This window comes from Cydia fagiglandana, chromosome Z (assembly GCF_963556715.1).
Source record: "Cydia fagiglandana chromosome Z, ilCydFagi1.1, whole genome shotgun sequence".
NCBI lineage: Eukaryota > Metazoa > Arthropoda > Insecta > Lepidoptera > Tortricidae > Cydia > Cydia fagiglandana.
In genome coordinates, this window is record NC_085959.1 from 985,383 (window position 1) to 1,006,155 (window position 20,773).

Consider the following 20,773-nt stretch of genomic DNA (forward strand, 5'->3'; position numbering starts at 1 on the left):
TGTTTTTATATAAATGAAGATTGTAGAGCATACAATTTGTGACAAGTCATATTTCGGGCATTTTTTCAGATCCTCAACCGTTTTGTAGGAATTGTCGGATATAGACGGCATGGAACGCGTAGCGGTCAGCCATACGCTCCGTAATGCAAGTTTACCGTGAATTCCGGTGAATAATAACTTCTATGAATTTATTTATTTCATAAGATGCTATTTACGGATCATACGCTGATTTTAGAACAAAAGTTGTCTCTTCTGTGGACAATAGTTAACAGCTTTTGTGCATTTATGCATTCATTTTATGAAATAGGCTAATATGTAAAAGAAGTACCCCTTCATTAGGATTAATTAGAAAATTAGGGTTTGTTGCCTCTAGTGTCCACAGAAAAGAGGTAAAGTTGAAGTACAAATAATACAAGTAAACATTTCCACAATATTTTATTTAACTGGCGATGGAAATATGTATCTTTTCGATCTGTCTTCAACATTTGCAAACATTGACTATTTGTTGGTTTTACATGGAGTTAAAATTTGGCATATTTATGAAAAACCAATGACAATGCAATATTTTAAAATAAAGTCGCTTCCCGTTCTTTGTCCCTGTGTATTTTAAATAGATAGAGTGATTCAAGAGGACGGTTTATGTGTAATTTTATTAACCCGTGCGAAGCTGGTCGTTTTTAATGTATAAATAAGAATATATAATGACATCAGCCCATCATCATGGCCATAAAATATATTCGCAGAATTGAGCAGATAACTGAAAAAAGTACAGTCCGCGATAAAAGCTTCATCAAAATCAAATCAAATCACACAAGCTGTTAACTATTGTCCACAGGAGAGACAACTTTTGTTCTAAAATCAGCGTATGATCCGTAAATAGCATCTTATTAAATAAATAACTTTATAGAAGTTATTATTAACCGGAATTCACGGTGAACTTGCATTACGGAGCGTATGGCTGACCGCTACGCGTTTTGCGCCGTCTATATCCGAATTATCCGACAATTCCTACAAAACGGTTGAGGATCGGGAAAAATGCCCTGAACATGATTTGTCTCAAATTGTATGCTCTACAATCTTCATTTATATGTAAACGTCGTTGGAGGTATAGAAACCTTGATATTCGTGATAAAGCAATTTTTGTGACCTTTGACCTTGAATAAACTCCGGTGCGAACACGAGGTTTTCTATGACTTTTATCGTAATTTAAAGACCGCCGAAACGAAGGTGTGGTTATACGAGTTTCCAGCTTATTATTTGTCATTCCAGGGACAAAACCTTTATTTGACTGGGTAACTAAGGAATCGCCAGTACGACGCTCAGACCGGCACGTTTGCACTTTAGTTCATGTATCTCCGAAACTAATGCAGATCCCACTCTCAAACTTTCCATGTATTTTTGATGGACTATAAGCTACATTTTGAGGCAAAAATAAAAAATTTCAAAAATACCGAACTTTATATAAATTTGACTTGAAATTTTCATTTCCGGTTTTTTGTATGAAAAAATTAAAAAATATCAAAATTGTTATAACTGCAAGATAAAGCAATTAAAATTGTATACAAACCAATATTAAACTTATTTTTCAGTTTATTAAATAATAGCTGCATCAGCTTTTGTAAAATGCTCTCCTCAATTTTCGTCCATTTTTTAAATGCTTCCAAACCGGAAACGGTGCCAAATAAAAAAGAAATAAAAGAATGCGTATTTTTAGAATATCGAGTAGTATAATTATTCCAAATTTCAGCAAATTCTATGACCTGACACTTTTTTCGCTGCCCGCTTGGCGTGAAATGCCCCAAAGTACACAACATTCCTTAACTCATTTGTTTTCAGGTCAAACCAAGTTGCTTATCAAACCGCCGTATTAATTCCTCGAATACAGATGTTGCAAAGTACCTGCTTAGTACCAGAAATTAAATGTGAATTTACTTCAGTTTCTAATAGAAATGTTGAATTCTGAATGTGCTTAAAACGAATTTTAACAACGATAATGTTGATTTGATGGGTGTTTATTTGCGAAAAAAGGATTAAGTATTCATTTAACTAATACGTAATTCAAATACAAGTTAATATACTGGCTAATAACCGTACTGTGAAATACAGTAACGTACAAAGCCCTTCGACCTTATTTTTCCCATTTCACCTTCACGAAGTACCCATTTTATTTCGCACGAACGCTGCTTAGTTTTTAGGGTTCCGCACCCAAAGGGTAAAACGGGACCCTATTACTAAGACTTCGCTGTCCGTCCGTCCGTCCGTCCGTCCGTCTGTCACCAAGCTGTATCTCACGAACCGTGATAGCTAGACAGTTGAAATTTTCACAGATGATGTATTTCTGTTGCCACTATAACAACAAATACTAAAAACAGATTAAAATAAAGATTTAAATGGGGCTCCCATACAACAAACGTGATTTTTGACCAAAGTTAAGCGACGTCGGGAGGGGTCAGTACTTGGATGGGTGACCGTTTTTTTTTTGCTTTTTTGTTTTTTTTTTGCATTGTGGTACGGAACCCTTCGTGCGCGAGTCCGACTCGCACTTGCCCGGTTTTTTATCCGACGTTTCATGCGTATAATATGTAGGTACAGCAAAGCGAACCATTTCTGTTTTCTTGGCTACTTCTGCTGCTGACTGTACAGTCGCCGTCAGACACATTGGAGCGGCCAAGGTGAAAGGCTCAAAAATATAACACCACTTTGACGCTTGCTTTGGCGATAGAGGCGTGTTTAGATGTTTGTGAGCGCCTTGGCCGCTCTGATACATTTGATAGCAACTGTACCTAGGCCGATAGAGGAATTTTACCTTGGAGGATATAACCAATTGGAGACGCCTTGTCTGTAATTTACTGTACAAAACAGTCTGCCGATTTTTGCGGGGGAGGGCCACGTCAAATGTATACGTAACGTAAAAATAGCCTTGTCAGATAAACGTCAGTCCAAAAAATGGCCATTGGTCATAGAGTTTCGACAGAGGAGAACGCGAACGCCTGTTAATGGCTACTCCGTATATCCTCCAAGGGAATGCATGCATGCTGCGTGCATGAACTGTAGAGAAAGTCCCTAATTCTCGGCCTCTGTCGTAGTGCATAAGAGTAACCCAGGAGAACGTGACCGTGGCAACGTGTGGCTAGGAAAAGTTGATTCACCCAAACACCCTCTCGCGTGGGGAATGAAAATGAGTAACGTTTCGTTTGGCATCAACCGAACCGGCCCGTCGCTAGGTCTCTACCACCCACGTGTCAATAGATATCACTAATAGCTAGTTTGTTACTGCACGACACCTTGCACTTTGAGACTATGCGCTGAAACTTGGCACAGTTGATTGTTAGCTGGTCTTGAGCAGATACAGACCGGGAGCCGTCGAGTGCCACGTCTCATTTAGTGGGGGGAGGGGGGGAAGTTCGACGCCGCCGCGCTTCACTTGGAGCAACATTTCTCTAAAACTATACCTATTAGGGCATGTGATATATCATTTTCGGATAAATTAAGGATGAGAAATCTAGTTTTGGAACTAAAACAATGCACTTTCTTAACAAAAAAAAGCGTAAAGTAGAAAAGACTAAAAAACGTATTTGTGATTTTTTTCATAATTACAATTTTTTTTTAAATTGTAGCAGGAATCTGAAAACAAAAAATACAGTTGTAAAGCTACACTTATAACGTTTAAGAAAAATATATAGTTTAATATACAAAACTGTTGATAAATGGGAGATAAAAAATAATAATAAGCGTGGGTCAGAGTGATCTCAATACAAAATACTATGAATGTGGGAAAGTTACTTATAATTTGTTCTACAATCGTTAATTTTTTTAGTTTTTCGAAATAACTCGTAAACGGTAGCCCACAGCAAAAAATAACCTTTTACGTAAATAATCTGTTTCAGATTTCTTATAAAATAAGTGCTACTGTTTTTCGCTACAAACAATATTAAAAAAAATATTGAAGGGAGAAAATAAATACTTAGGTCCCCTTTTTTAGTCATTCGTAAATAACTCGTAAAGGATGGCCAATAGCAAAAAATATATTTATACATGAATAATTAGCATAAAATTTCCTACAAAAAGGTTATTCAAACTTTTTGGCTAGGATCAATATTTAAAAAGGGGACCTTAGAATTTATTTTCTCTCTTTAATATCGTTTTTAATATTGATCCTAGCCAAAAAGTTTTAATAACCTTTTTTTTTTTTTTTATTATGCATGGGTTTACTCATGGCCACAGACTAGCCGAGGCGTAGACGTGGCCTACGATGGAGCGAGCTCGCCCAGAAGGTGCCTGTTCACTCTTGATTTGAAGGTTGCCGGGTTATAAGAGCACGGAAATATAGACGCCGGCAAGGAATTCCACTCCTTGGCAGTGCGCATAAGGAAAGTAGAAGCAAAGCGCTTCGTGCGAATTGGCGGAATATCTACCAAGTAAGGATGGAAACCGGCCGTGCGTCTAAAAGTCCGATGGTAAAATGGGGACGGTGGAATGAGCTCGTGTAGCTCTTGGGCACACTCCCCGAAGTGCAACCTGTAGAATACCGACAGGCTGGCGACTTTCCGCCGATGGGCCAAAGTCTGAAGCTTAGCCGTTAGCTTCTTGTCGCCAATCATCCTCCTGGCTCTGCGCTCCACTGAGTCCAAAGCGGCGAGTTGGTATTTAGCTGAGCCATCCCACAGGTGGCTGCAATACTCCATACACGACCGGACTTGAGCTTTGTAAAGTGTTAGAAGCTGTCCAGGTGTGAAGTATCGCTTCACCTTATTTAGGACGCCCAGCTTTCTGGCCGCAGTTTGTGCTTTAGACTCAATGAAGCTGCCGAAGCCGAGGACTGAACTCAGCTCCATGCCGAGGAGTTCCAGGCTGTCGGTAATAGGTACAGATGCACCCCGGAAAGAAGGAGTCAGGTCGAATGGACTCCGTTTTGCGGAAAATAGACACGCCTGCGTTTTGGAGGCATTGAACGTGACCAGATTGTCATCACCCCACTGGGAAACGAGACTAAGGGTCAAGTTCATTCGCTCAACCATGGCCTCTCTCTGTGAACGTATATCCTCCCTGCTGTCCCCTGCACTAGCCAAATATCTCTCAACAACCGTACTGTCATCTGCATAACCTACAATGCTGGGTTGCAGCATGTCGTTAATGTGGAGCAGGAAAAGGGTTGCGGAGAGAACAGACCCCTGAGGAACACCGGCGTCAATGGCCATGAGGTCCGAAGAGCAGCCATCAATAACTACTCTGATCGACCGTTCACTCAAGAAATCAGATAGCCAGCTACAAAAATCAGCAGGGATGCCGTAAGCAGGAAGCTTGCTAAGGAGACTTGCGTGCCAAACCCTGTCAAAGGCCTTCGAGATGTCCAGTGAAACAGCAAGCGCTTCACCGTTCCTCTCGATGGCCTCGCCGCAGCAGTGCGTGACATACGCTAAAAGATCCCCAGTAGACCGACCTCGGCGAAAGCCATATTGACGGTCACTGAGCAGATCATTTGCTTCGAGGTATGCCAGCAGTTTGCCGTTAAGTACCCTTTCCATGACTTTACAGAGCATGGAGGTAATGGCGATTGGTCGGTAATTGCAGGGATCAGCACGACTACCCTTCTTGGGTACTGGCTGCACGTTTGCAAGCTTCCAGGATTTCGGCACCGTTCTTGTTTGGAGAGAGAGGCGGTACAGGCGTGTCAGTACAGGAGACAACTCAGGCGCACACTGCTTTAGTACACGTGCAGGTATACCGTCTGGTCCATTGGCCTTATTCACGTCAAGATTCAGCAGAGCTCTGCGTACCTCTTTTTGATGTATATCAATTCTCTGCATAGAGGAACTGCAATGAGGTAGCGTAGGTGGAAGTTTTGAGCCTGCATCTAGACGTGAATTGCTCGCAAACAGAGAAGCAAACAAGTTAGCTTTCTCTGTCGCGGAGTGGGCCAGTGTCCCATCAGGTTTCTGCAGAGGTGGCAATGTGGGTCGGCAGAAGTTGGATTCGACCGCTTTCGACAGGGACCAGAACCGCTTGCTACCAGGAGGGTAGGAGGCGAGTTTGGCCCCTATTCGACTGACGTGGTCGAATCGAGCCTTTCGAAGCACCCGTTTGCAGGACTTGGCAGCTGAGTTAAAGGCTTTTTTCTTCGCGCGAACCCTCTGTGCTCCAGCTTTGGTATCGCGGGCTAGTACCCAAGCCTGGTATGCAGACTGCTTAAGAGCCTCGGCTCGAGCACAGTCCGAATTGTACCATGCTCGGGTCTTGTGATCGAGCGATAGGTCGGAGAACGGAATGAAATATTCCATTCCCTGCCGAATCACATCCGCAACAGCCTCAGCAGAACAGGAGGGGTCACCCGAAGAAAAACAGACCTGCTGCCAGGGGAAAGACGCAAAGAAATGCCGCATCTCATCCCAGTCCGCTGACTCGTATCGCCATACTCTCCTCGTGCCCCTAGGGCAGAGATCAGGAGGAGAGTGGATCGACACGGATTTCACCAGACAGTGATCGGACGATCCTAGCGGAGCTGAGACCGAAACCGAGTGCCTGTCTGGATCAGTTGTCAGCAGAAGGTCAAGGCAATTGGGTGTATGGTCAGTAACATCCGGTATCCGCGTCGCAACATTTACCAGCTGGGTAAGGTTTAGGGATACAGCAAATTTGCGCGCTTCCCTCCCAGCGTGGCAAGTATTCTTGTACGGGAACAGCCACTCCTCGTGGTGGGCGTTAAAGTCCCCAAGGAATACGAGTTGAGCCGCGGGGTACCGCTGTTGGGCTTTATCTGCCATCTCAGTAAGGTGGTCAAAGAGCCTAGTTGTCTCCTGGTTTCCGCTGTGCGATCGGTAGACACAGGCATACAGAGTTTTCTCTGAGCCCGAGTCGACCATAATCCACAAAGTGGAAAACCCGGCAGCCTCAAAGCAACGGAGACGCTTGCAGCAAATGTCGTCGCGGACGTACACACAGACCCCAGCACGTGCTCTGAACTTATGTTCCAGTGAGTAGCCTGGGTAGTTGAGGTACGATGCGTCCGCTGGGGTTTTGATTTGCGTCTCCGTCAAAAAGAATAGGTGCGGTTTTTCGGTTTCAAGATGGTGGTGGACCGGATCGATATTTGAGTGCAACCCCCTGATGTTGGTGAGGTGCACTTTCAATGGGAGGAAGTGCAGCCGGTGTTTAACCCTATTCTTTTTTCTTTTTGTTTTCATATTTGTGGAGTGTGGGATGGGTGAAAAAATGCCTGTCGAGGTGTTGCGTTTACCAATTGGATCACTTGAGCTAATCCGGACAATGAGGAGCTCACTTGGAGACTGCGGGGACGCCCGAGCCCCCCTGAAATAACCCACCGGGTCCTCCCGTCCAGTCGCCAACTGGCACGGTGGAGCTATTCCAGGATTTTTCGCTAGGTGGCGGGGCAGCCTCTCGCACGTGGCTGTCGTACAATTGGGCCCCCAACTTCCTGCGGTCGGCCACCGGCAAGACCGTGCCTCGGATCCCGCTACCCTCCAGCGAGAGCTGCTCGGCCCGACGTCACTCAAGGATCCAAAAACCGGCATTATGCAACACAACTGACAGCAAATCATCCCCCAAAGGCACTGGTACTCCCGCTCATAGACGAAACGCAGCAAGGCTGCTTGGCGCCTGACTCCGGCGGGAGGGTGGTAGCAAACCAGGCGGCCCCTTGCGGGACCTACCACCGCTGGTTTGGACGTAGTTTAAGGACATACCCGGGTCCAAAAACCTAACCTTTTAAATAGGAAATTGTATGCTAATTATTCATGTATAAATAAATTTTTTGCTATTGGCCATCCTTTACGAGTTATTTACGAATGACTAAAAAAGGGGACCTAAGTATTTATTTTCTCCCTTCAATATTTTTTAGAAATATTGATCTTAGCGAAAAAAAGTAGCACTTACTTTATAAGAAATCTGAAACATTATTTACGTAAAAGATTATTTTTTGCTGTGGGCTACCGTTTACGAGTTATTTACGAAAAACTAAAAAAAATAAACGATTGTAGAACAAATTATAAGTAATTTTCCCACATTCATTGTATTTTGTATTGAAATCACTCTGACCCACGCTTAATATTATTTTTTATCTCCCATTTATCAAAAGTTTTTAATATTAAACTATATATTTTCTTAAACGTAATAAGTGAAGCTTTACAACTGTATTTATTGTTTTCAGATTCCTGCTACAAATGCTACAATTTAAAAAAAATTGGTAATTATGAAAAAAATCACAAATACGTTTTTTAGTCTTTTCTACTTTACGCTTTTTTTTTGTTAAGAAAGTGCATTGTTTTAGTTTCAAAACTAGATTTCTCATCCTTAATTTATCCGAAAATGATATATCACATGCCCTAATAGGTATAGTTTTAGAGAAATGTTGCTCCAAGTGAAGCGCGGCGGCGTCGAACTTCCCCCCCTCCCCCCACTAAATAAGACGTGGTTCTCGATGTCTACCGGTCTGTATCTGCTCAAGACTAGCTAACAATCAACTGTGCCAAGTTTCAGCGCATAGTCTCAAAGTGCAAGGTCCCCATACAACGTTGTGCACTGGGCTTGATTTTCGGCGGTCAGGGTGAATGCCCAAATGGGCGCCCCATATCGGGCCATCGACCGCACAACACCCGCGTACAGTTTCCTGCAGCCCACATTCGGTCCACCGACGTTGGGTAGAAGCCGGCTGAGTGCCGACGCCGCTCCAATTAGTTTGGGAGCAAGGCCCTCAAAGTGTTTCTTGAACGTCCAACGGCTGTCTAGGACTATGCCTAGGTACCGCATTGTCGACTTGACACCAATGGACGTTCCCCCCACCATTAAGCTGGAACCCGCCGGAGGGGCCTTCCGAGGCCCATGGAAACACAAGACCTCTGATTTGTTAAGGGCCACCTCCAGCCCCAGCCTCCTAATCCGAGTCACGACCGACGCTACTCCCACTGTGGCCCGAATTGACGCCTCCCTGAAGTTATTGCCGCGAGCCGTTACCAGTGTATCGTCAGCGTAACAGGTCACGCTCACCTTCGCAGTTCTAACCTAACCTAACCCACTTTTGTAATAGCAATTGGCTTCTGTAAAGGTCGCAGTTCTAACCTAACCTAAACCCACTTTCCTAGTAGCAGTTGGTTTCTGTAAAGGTAAAACGGATAAAAATCCCCGACAAATACGTTAGAACACCGCAACGACTGCTGGTAATCATCGAATGAATAGCACGCACACGATTGACTGCTCGCGTCACATAGTCTGAGCCGCGATTAGATTCCCCGTTTGAGAGCGCGAACTCGCATGCGAGTTTAATTACATTGCTTACTATTGAGGTAACACTAAGTAACTGCAGATGAAGCAGAAGCTGGTAGATACTTTTAATACATACATAGAAAACATCCGGAACTCAAAAACGCATATTTGTGCTAAACACACAAATAAATGCCGTGATAAGGTTCCAACGCGGGATCACCTGCTTTGAAGGCAGGGTCACTACCACGGTATAGTATCTTAGGGGTCATCCATTAATTACATCACACGTTTAGGGGGAGGGAGGGGGTCAAGAAAATATGACATATTGTGACATGGGGGAGGGGGGAGACACAAACTTTGTGACGTCACTTTAATTAATTTAAATTATTTTATTCGCTGTACATTTAAATAACAAGTTATAAAACGATAATCGTTTTTATTCGTTTAATTTTCTTTCCTAAGCAGTTTTGGGTTATAAAATACTAATATTTATGTCGTAAAAAATATTTTGATAAAATATTAATAATACTTAGGTGCTTACTTAATTCGATTTGGCGATTTCGTAGAAAAAATGTGACGTCACACTAGGGGGGAGGGGTTTGTCAAATGTGACCAAGTGTGACAAGGAGGGGGGGAGGGGTCAAAAAACCTAGAAATCCGTGTGACGTAATTAATGGATGACCCCTTAGAATTGAGTAATGTAATGCTGATAATAACGCCATCTTTTGGGTTATGCTCCAAGTCTATCCCTCAGCCGTGGTGCCCTGATTAGCTAAAAAGCGGTATCTGAATTGAAAATTTAATGCAAACCAGTACCTTAAATTTAAATCATAAAGTTCCATTTCCAGTTCTTTCGTTTTTGACATGCCGCCTTTTAGCATAAGGAGGGCTGAGTGTGGCTATACATAATTCTTGTATATAGATGGTAGAAAACAAAATATACCAAACAAATATTTAAGCAGGTAACTTAATCGCATTTAATTAAATCTGGAAAAATATATTTTATTAAAAAATGTTTTGAGATAGTTACTAACCTTACGTTGCAAATGAACTAGGAAACAAATTAATTTTAAAACTATAGTAGTTATTTTAATCGGAGTGGTAACACTGTAAAATGACAGATTGACGTATTTTGACGAATAAAAAAAACCGATTGACGTTTGGTTTGACGGTAAATTTTGAAATTATTTCATAGTTGGTTTTTAATAGAAGTATATTATTCCCTATATTTCTTTATAATTATGTGATATAACGCCAACCTTGTGATTTGTAATTAAATTGAGCTTTTATCCAGATACATAAACCAACGCGGGCAAGACGTAAGAAAAGCAATGGCTTCGCGCCGATGCTGTGTGCTTTCTTGTCACAGAAATTGGTCTGATGTTTCTTATACATCGGTACGAGGAGAAGAAGAATAATAATCGGTGCAGATAAATGATATTTTAATGAGGAAAACCACATTTTGGGACGAGGAGGACGAGATGAAAAAGACCATCTATAAATATTATTTGAAACACAAAGTCAGGAGATAGTTTAATGAATTATATATTATACTCGAACTAATGTCAGTTTTCATTTATTTATTGAAAAATATACTGATTTATGTAGTGTTCTGTGAAAATGCAACGGATGACAAAGAGTCTGTGCGGAAAGAGAAGAGTTGTGGAATGTAGAATGGGGCCCCATACATTCCACAACTCTTCTCTTTCCGCACACTCTACCTGTAGGCAACGAGCCCGCAGGTATGTGCAAGTATGCGTACAGTATGTACATGTGTGCGTGTTACTGTATATACAGTCTCAGTAGTTGAGAGCAGGTCCGCTTGGGGCAGCACTAGTAGAGACGTGAACATCTAATGTCCGAGAGTTTCTTATCTATTACAGTTAATATAATAACATATACTAATCTATGGTCACTACCGACTACGCTAGGATGACAAGTTAAAAACAAACCCACCTTAATCAGTCCATAGAAGCACTTGAGGATTTGTTTCTGAATGAGCACCGACTCCGCCGACTGGTCGGGCTGCAGCGTCACTATCAAGTTGTACAGCATCGGCAGCAACAAATTCATCGCCTCGATCAACGGTACCCGTTTCTCTGCCAACTGGTATTCATAGTTCTTTATTAGCTGGTACAAGCATAGGAGCGCCCCCATCCACCCATTAGGTTCTGGGTTTTGTAAATATATATGAATCTTGTCGACGACTTGAGTCCAGCGAGTTGGGAAGTCGTGTTTGATTATAGTTTTTAGGCAGACGCATAGTTGCACTCGGATAATGTCGGGCGCTTGGGCGATGGCGTCTACTATGCTGTCTCTGATCATGGCCTGGTCCTGTTCGTGGATGGAGAAGGGGAGGGGCTCGTTGTCCTCGGGCTCCTTCTCCTGCCAGCCGGAGGTGATGAGGTTCTTGAGGTAGACGACGCCCGCCTGCCGCACTGGGATGGCCACTTCGTTCATCATCACCACTTGGAGCAGGGTCGGCGCGAAACCGATTATTTTGTGGATCTGAAAGGGATTGTTTCGGTTAATGTTGAAATCATTAATGGCGTTGTTGATTGGACTGAATAGACTTTTTTACTGAGGCTTATAAGCTTCGCCATCCTCCAGGGGGGGTTTTAATGTTTAGGTTGAAAAACACTATCTGACCCCTATCTTATGATTTAGAGTTTATGGCATAACCATGAGTATTTTTACTAGAATTAAATTTAAATTGGACATTAGATTTTAAACATACACAGCAATATAAATAATGTCAAAATAAAATCGATAACCGTCTATTTGAACTTGAAGACGGGGTAGAACCTCGGTAAAACACTGCTGATGTCATACTACAATTATATGACAAGATGTAATTTTGAATACGTATTTTAAGATAATTTTGGCTTGGCACTGGCTTCAAACATAATTATCAGTTTCTATGGCATATAAAAGGGATAATATTTTATTCTATCCTTTTTAAGTCGGTTTTCTTTCAAGTTCTAAACCCAATTAGACTTGCTCCTCATGGATTGCATCATCAAACTTGACTTTAACAAAAATGTGTATGCCTATAAGATTTGAGGTGTTCCCTAAATTCCTCATGGATCCCATTATCAGAACTATATTGAATCAAAAATGGGACCAATCTCGAACTATATTTTTACCCTACTCTTGTCCGTGAAGACCTAAAGACTCATAGCCCGTGTAGCTTTAGCAAATTACAACGCAGAGGTTCCCAACCTTTTTAGGGTTCCGTACCCAAAGGGTAAAACGGGACCCTATTACTAAGACTTCGCTGTCCGTCCGTCCGTCCGTCCGTCTGTCACCAGGCTGTATCTCACGAACCGTGATAGCTAGACAGTTGAAATTTTCACAGATGATGTATTTCTGTTGCCGCTATAACAACAAATACTAAAAACAGAATAAAATAAAGATTTAAATGGGGCTCCCATACAACAAACGTGATTTTTGACCAAAGTTAAGCAACGTCGGGAGTGGTCAGTACTTGGATGGGTGACCGTTTTTTTTTTTGCTTTTTTTTGTTTTCTTTTTTGCATTATGGTACGGAACCCTTCGTGCGCGAGTCCGACTCGCACTTGCCCGGTTTTTTTCTACAGCTTGCTCAACAACTATTATGGCCAGTTTTTTTTTGTTCAATCGTTGCAACAAGTCTTCAGAGTTTAGATCCTAGGTTACCCACTTGTGGTTATTCAGGGGGATGAGAAACATTGTTAGGTTAGGTTAGCCGCTGCTAAAATAAAATACAATTGAAGGATTTGTCGCAAGACTAGACTAACATGACATTAACACAAACCGCGATTGACAACGTTTCAAATGTAAAAGAAGCAATAAAAATATTTTATTGGTTAATTTTTCAAAATTTCATATATTTATAATGTAAAAACTTGTAAAAACAACGCCGATTTGTAATGGTGGGGCTAAATTCGAAACATTTTTATGACAACTATTTAAAAATACACAATTATTTATTCGTCCAACATAAAAAGCCTTTCTTTCTAGTGTATCTGGTCAACTTTGACACGTATTAAGTAGCGTAGTCCTAGGCGATTAAGCAATAACATGAAGTTCTCCACATACCTATAGATGCGAACCTTGAGGTCATGAAAAGGCTACCGAAGAAACTAATGTGGAACACCAATATCAGTGGGGAGACACTCCTGACTTCCGGCAAACTCGGCTCAGCATTGCTCTGAACAATTATTAGGCTTGCCACCACTTGACATCCTTTTGCGTGCACGGCCCTAAATAGCCGAAAGGGATAGTGCTATACATTAGAGAGCGATAGAATAATTTTCGTCCCTGAATCACTGTCAAACTTCAGTTTTGTAGGAAGTGTCCTTTCTGTATGGTAGTACTATTATTTATTCTGTGCCAAATGTCACTAGAAATAGGTGCGAAATTTCACGTCCACATTAATAAAATGTATCGCCTTTTTGTTTGCAGAGTATAATTTATTTATGGCCAGAGTGTAAGTAAAAGTTTGTGTTGCGCGGGCGGCGGCGGCGGCGGCGGCCACTGCTGAACACTTTCGTGAGCGCGGAGTTCTGGTGGTACTTTGATTCCGTGGGAAGGAATCCTACCCCAGAACAAGTGACGCAACAGAAACATGTGTCGCCTAAATGTTTTTTTTTTCAAGATTTTTATTAGGGGTCATCCATTAATTACGTCACACGAATTTCTAGGTTTTTTGACCCCCCCCCCCCCCTCCTTGTCACACTTGGTCACATTTGGCAAACCCCTCCCCCCTAGTGTGACGTCACATTTTTTCTACGAAATCGCCAAATCGAATTAAGTAAGTAAAATAAAATAAAGGTTCGTTTCGTTTCGGTGTAAAGTAATCTAAATTATGTTTGTCATGTTGGTATACAGTTATTTCTACGTGTTTTTATACGAAGTAAATTAAAAAGTGATGTCAACCTCAACCTTAGTTATGCCCATACGAGTGACATATTGTGTGATATGCCATTTATGACTTATCAAATATTATCATATTATTAATAATTTGTATTTTGTTGTATTAAATTTCTTTTTGATTTATATTACCCATTCAGAATGACTTTTATAGCTTCGGCAAACATTGTTATTCGTCCGGAGAACGGGCTGCCGAGATGGGCCAAAAATACAAAGTTGATAGCAAGTTATAACGTAGGTAGATAAAGTGCATGTTCAGATATTTTTGAGCGACCAGATGAAAATAAGCAAATGTACAGTCAGCAGTCAGCCAAATATCGTAATATAACTTTGTTGCCATAGAAATAAGGATGTGTTCTGATATAGTGGCGAAATATTGAGAGACCACAGCGGCTCGGACACTTGAGAGAATGGGAGAGGATCGTGCCGAGAGCGTACTTGGGACAACGAAATGAGAGACAGCCGATGGACGTCCTATTAGGTACCGCTGAAACAACGTAGTTGCTCAAGACCTGCTCAACCTCCGCCATTCCGACTAGCGAGAGCTATCGCAAGACCGACAAACATGCCGTGATCCGGTGTCGGAGGCCAGGACTCACTTGCCAGGGTCGTTGCGTCACCGTAGCCGTAGTAGGTAAGTATAATGTTAATATCCAGAAAGGGAAATGGGGAATACGTTTGTATGAAAAGGCGATTTATGGGCGGTGGTCGTTCATATTAATTCTTAAGGCGGAAATTAATCTAATGAACGTTTTTGCAACTATAGTTCGTTTTTTTTAGCATTAGAAATTAGGTAAACAATCTTGAAGTGTCTTTTAATTGAAAAACACATTTTAAAAATAAGTTACGGCAAATATGTAACAATTATGAATCTAATACGATCATTTATATTCTTCTGCTTTCATAAGTAATAGTTTTTGAATGTTAAAAAGCGTTTTTCTATTAAAAGCCATGTCTAGATCGCTTACCTTCTTGCAAGTTCTTTCTAATGCTAAAAAAACGAACTATAGGCTTATAAAAATAAACAATAATTTTATGTAGAAACAAGTTTTAAATAAATACCTACATACATGAAAAAATATAATCTTGCCTTTTATCAAATCACATCATATCATTGTTTGAGAAATTTGCGAACTAAGTTATCCAAATAACGGCTACAATTAAATAAGGAATCCCTATCACAGTTATAAACCCTAGCAGAGTTGAATACATAATACAGTGAAACCTGGATAAGTGGGATCTCAAGGGACGAGCAAATTTGTCTCACTTAAAGAGGTTTTTCACTTACCCAGGCCCTCAGTTAGCCAGGTACAAATAAATTTCTGTCTCATTTACAGAGGGTTCCATTAATAGATGTGAGAATAGAGTATATTTCAGTTATAGAGGTGGTTAATAAGGTATTTAGTAATTGTCTTTTCTCCAATATGCTCGGAAATGTTCACCTTACTGTAGCAAAAATAGTACGGGAAGTTCTTCGTTAATGTCAAACTCTAACTAAAAACCATCAAACTATCGCTGTCCTGTTCTAGCGGACGGGAAGTAAAAAAACACTACAGTAATAACTTATTACTGTAGTGTTTTTTACTTTTTAATAATAAAAAACGCAAACAGCCAATTATTATTGCCGCGAGCCGCTTCTACACGACCCGATCAGCTATCATTTCACGTGTATGATCGTGCGAATACTGCTTAATAAAATCAAAGATTATTTTTATATTTTTTTTAAATCTCATCCGTGTTCATAAAGCTTACATAGTTTGTCAAAGGACTTTCTCATTTCAAACATAGACAAAGAGAATCATACTATCTTTGTCTTACACTAGTACTAGCACCCAAAAGAAAAGGATGGGTGTAGTTTTCCTGATTCTTACTGACTGAAAAGTTGGTTTGACAAACTATATTGCGCAATTATATTGAATGAACGAATATTGAATGGTACTGAATGGCAGAATAAGTTTGTGCCTTTAACTTTTAAAAATTAATTAAAGAGGGAAATTGTTTTTGACATTTTGGATGTGAAGGTTTGATATGAGTGATGCTTGATGCTTAAATAATAATTATTTTAGCTTATTTCCTCGCATGTTTGGAGAAAAGCACTATATATGCCTCGGCAGGAATAGCAATTCGTGGATTCGTCTTCTTTGTCGGACTCCGCTTCGCGTCGTCCGACAAAATCGAAACTCATCCACGAATTGCCCTTTCCCGGCCTCTGCAATAATGTACTATTAAAAATAAATAAGGTAAAATAATCCTTGACCCTAAATATTTTTAAGTCTGTTTAAATATTTATTTGAATTTATTTTGAATGATCCTCCAAAGGAGAGATATTTCAAAATTAAATTAAATTTGATACGGACTTCATTGCGTATTAGAAATTTAATAAATAAAAAAATATTTTTTCCAGTTACTTATCAAAATTTCAGCTTTCGTTTCGATAGTTTTAACTACTTACATAAATTAACTAAATCAAACTTTAAGTTGTTTAGACACAATTAGGTAAATGCGGAATTTGTGGATAGACTAAGAGTAAGTAAGAATACGGAAATTGTTCAATGAAGTCCAAGTTAAGATTGACGTTATCTCAGATACAGAAGTCTATTCCCTATAAAATTAAAAAAAAAATTAGAAAAATGTAATCTAATAAATATAGTCTCAGTAAAAGAGGTAAAATACACTCTCTGTCCCAATTATAGAGGTAAATGTGACTACAAAATCACAACAACGAATCCCAGTTATAGAGGTTCGTTTTTTCTCAGTAACAGAGGTAATTCAGTGCTAAAGTGTCGGGACCGCACCATGAGTCCCAGCTATAGAGGTTTCTCACTTATCCAGGTCCCACTTAACCAGGTTTCACTGTAATATCGGTATTTAATTAAACATAAGACAAACTCTTTATTTCATTTACGCGAGCGGAGCTGCGGGCCCGTCTAGTTCTCCATATAAGATTTCAGTACTATCAAGTACTATGTTATTTTGAACTTCAACAAGTTAATACATGAATATGGTGAGTCTTACCAAAAAGTTGCAAGTAACCTTTTTTGTTTAAAATTTATTAAGGATTATTTCTTACCTTCACATTTGTACAGGAATGTTCAGGTCAAACCAAGCTAACATTGCATGCCATTTAACAGGAATGTTCAAGTCATGCATGCCATTTAACAGGAATGTTCAAGTCAGACCAAGCTAACATTGCATGCCATTTAACAGGAATGTTCAAGTCATGCATGCCATTTAACAGGAATGTTCAAGTCAGACCAAGCTAACATTGCATGCCATTTAACAAAAATGTTCAAGTCATGCATGCCATTTAACAGGAATGTTCAGGTCAGATCAAGCTAACATTGCATGCCATTTAACAGGAATGTTCAAGTCATGCATGCCATTTAACGGGAATGCTCAAGTCAGACCAAGCTAACATTGCATGCCATTTTGAAGGACAGAATGGGATAATGTTATTTTTAAATTAAATTTTTATGAAAATATGATGTTTATAATGACGCTCCTCACAAATTGGCGCAAAGTTAGCTTAGACAGACATTTAACATAGTTGAGAGGCAGTAACTCTGTATGAGCATCTTGAAGTTAAGGAGAATCCAGAAAACAAGAAATGAAGAAATAAGGAAGAAAACTAAGCTGACAGATGCCCTTCAACATGCACTATCCTAGAAATGGAAATGGGCAGGACATTTGGCGAGATACCGAGACAAGAGATGGACTCTCCATGCAACCAGATGGCCAGGGCCCACGGGAAAGAGAAAGGCAGGAAAACCACGAAAAAGATGGGCTGACGACATTGTGGAGGCAGCGGGAAGGGACTGGATGGATACCGCACAAAATAGATTAAAATGGCAAAGCTTGGAGGAGGCCTTTACCCAAACAGGGATCACAAAAAATTAAAGAAATATATATAGTTTGAAATGAAAAAATGTAAATTGTGGAAAAGAAAAGGCTATATAATAATAATAATAAACTCTGTATGAAACACATACATAACAGCTCATTGTCCCCCAACATCGAGCGGGTTTCATGTCCAATTCTTTCACTGTCCAGGCTATCAGACTTTGGAACGGTCTCCCATTCTCTATCAGACACTCGCAGACCAAATTCACATTCAAGTGCATGCTGCGCAAGCATTTCCTTGACAAACTTTCTTCTTCGTCAACTTAATGATTCACACAAGGTATATAATTATGTATAGTATATATGTAAGTCTATTTGTATTAAGTATATGTGTAAGTTTATCAACATAGTTTATATTCATATAGAGTCCTGTTTACAAATTCATTTACTTTAAAGACGCTGCACCTACTTAATCTTTCTGGTTTGACCCATTGGTTGACTGTAAATATGATCAGGAATACGCTGTTGAAATTATTAGGTTTCGTCATGTTACAACGTGTATGTAACATCATTATGCATGGTATGTAATTATTCCAAGTTAATCACAGTACTTAATAGTTTCGAAATATCTGTTACTTATATGATAACCTACAACAAAGTACATATATACGTGTTTTAAACGTAGGTTGTGTTCGTAGACTACGAGTCGTATTCAACTTGGGATGGGAATACAGAATAGGGTCATTGTGCTAGTTTTCCTCCGGTGTCAGTTACCGTCCACTTGAAATTTGAATATAAACCTTCATTGCTGCACAAAGGCCATAGTCGGTTTTCCATAGTAAGTTGGCCCTTTAATCAATTCGATTCAGGTTTTTTTTATGAGTAAGTCTTATGGTGATGGATATTTTTGCTAAGTATTAACATCCTACTAGTGACAGTTTTTGACTTATGATTTTATAATTTTTTTTCTATAATGTATTGTTTTTCAGGATGTATTCAAGCGATTTACTTAATTTTTTAAAATAGTGTTCTTCATTTAGGTATGCATCGATACTCAAAAAACGAATACCAGTTGTCATATAAAAAAAAAGAAAATGAAGTAAAAATTAAAATATTTTTTTAATGTTGTTGTGAAGTAGCAACACCTCTAATATTTTTTCTAGTTGTAGGCCATACATTGGCCTCCTACTTGCCTAGATATCAAATTTTCCAAACGATACTTCCTGTCAAAAATTTGGAATATGTGTAGTCAAGTCCTGTACTCAATCAGTGTTTTTCAATGTAGTATATATGATGTAGGTAAACTAAGTTTAGTTCAGTTACTCCAAGATAACCACCACATAACTAGCAACATGTAGGTATCTACCTAACATAAATAAACATTTCGGTTCATAGTGAATCTGTCCCCCAGAACTGTATGCAGACGGTCTCTACAATCATTCCACAGAGCTACCGCGTATTGTTAACCAATTCACAACCTGCACATTGAATATTTATCTATTTATAGCCAGAGTAGAATGCAATAAAAGCAATAAAAAAACTAATCATGACACTTTCAGGTTGCGAACAAAGATATCCCTAAATATACAAAAATAAACATATTATTTCGCAAAATCATCTAAGAATACGCGAAAACCGACCCCGGTTTCTAAATAAAAACAATTATTTCGCGTAAAACGCGAAAACATGCTTCTGAAATGCGACCCAGCGCGGCATGTCTAGAAACATCTCTTCAAATCGAAGAGCCCCCAGCACAATGGGATTCGTTCCAAAACGGGGGGCTTTGATATTTGGTCGGTTTGCAAATTTCTCAACCACATGGATGACATGATAAATGCAATAAATCTGTACCTGGGATAACTGCTCCTCCGCCTGCGCCCTCTGGTTAGGGTCAATGGTGGCGCGCAAAATTTCGATCAGCTTCCTTGTGTCCATTTTGCCGTTTTGACTATATTACTTCCCAAATATAATATTTCTCTACTGGAGGCATGGACTGCCGCCAGGGGCGTGGAGTAAAAAAGACAGAATGTCGATTGTCTGTTGGTCACGTGACTAATGAGAGACCGTTCGGATACCATTGATAAGCAACAACATAAAGCCCCCCCATTCACACTCCTACCTTGTAGTCCGCCTCGCAGGACTACGGCGTAGGATATATAGACGGTCAAGCAAATCTTGTCAGTAGAAAAAGGCGCGAAATTCAAATTTTTCATGGGATGATATCCTTTCGCGCCTACATTTTTCAAATTTGCCGCCTTTTTCTACTGACAAGATCTGCTTGACCCAGTATAGCCCACACACCCTCCTACATTGTAGTACGCATTGCAGGACGGAACATGCCGTCCATCATCAGTACTGCTTCGTTTCTCACAAGTGTCGGTCTACTTACACTCGTGAAAATGAAGGCCCCTCCAGACTATGCGCGTGTATCGCGGGCGAAGTCGCAAACGAGTTGAGTAACCCCGGCTACTCACGTAACGATAAAACTGTGCAGTCCGACTGTGCAGATAAATCGAACCGTGTGTATGACAAATCGTTACGATAATCGACATACACACGGTTCGATTTATCTGCACAGTCGGACTGCACAGTTTTATCGCAACGATTTATCGATAAGCCTCCTCCACACTCGTGCGCGAATCGCGGCGCGAAGCCGCGAACGCGAGTGTGGCGTCGATTTTCGCAGACAGCGAAATCGACTCCACACTCGCGTTTGCGGCTTCGCCCGCGATTCACGCGCATAGCCTGGAGGGGGCTTTACGTGAGTAGCCGAGGTAACTAACATAACTAAAAATTATTTTTG

General features: G+C 40.4%; 1 protein-coding gene across 1 annotated transcript in view; it reads right to left on the reverse strand.

Moving 5' to 3' along the window:
- Nucleotides 1–20,000, reverse strand: part of LOC134678974 (importin-7) — a 103,207-nt gene extending 83,207 nt beyond the window's left edge. Inside the window, exons 1-2 of the mRNA XM_063537733.1 lie at nt 19,822–20,000; nt 11,173–11,724 (exon numbers count right to left, since the gene is read on the reverse strand). Coding sequence (XP_063393803.1) covers nt 11,173–11,724; nt 19,822–19,905 — 636 coding nt within the window. The 5' untranslated portion in view covers nt 19,906–20,000. The remainder of the gene's footprint in view (nt 1–11,172; nt 11,725–19,821) is intronic.
- Nucleotides 20,001–20,773: the final 773 nt, after the last annotated feature.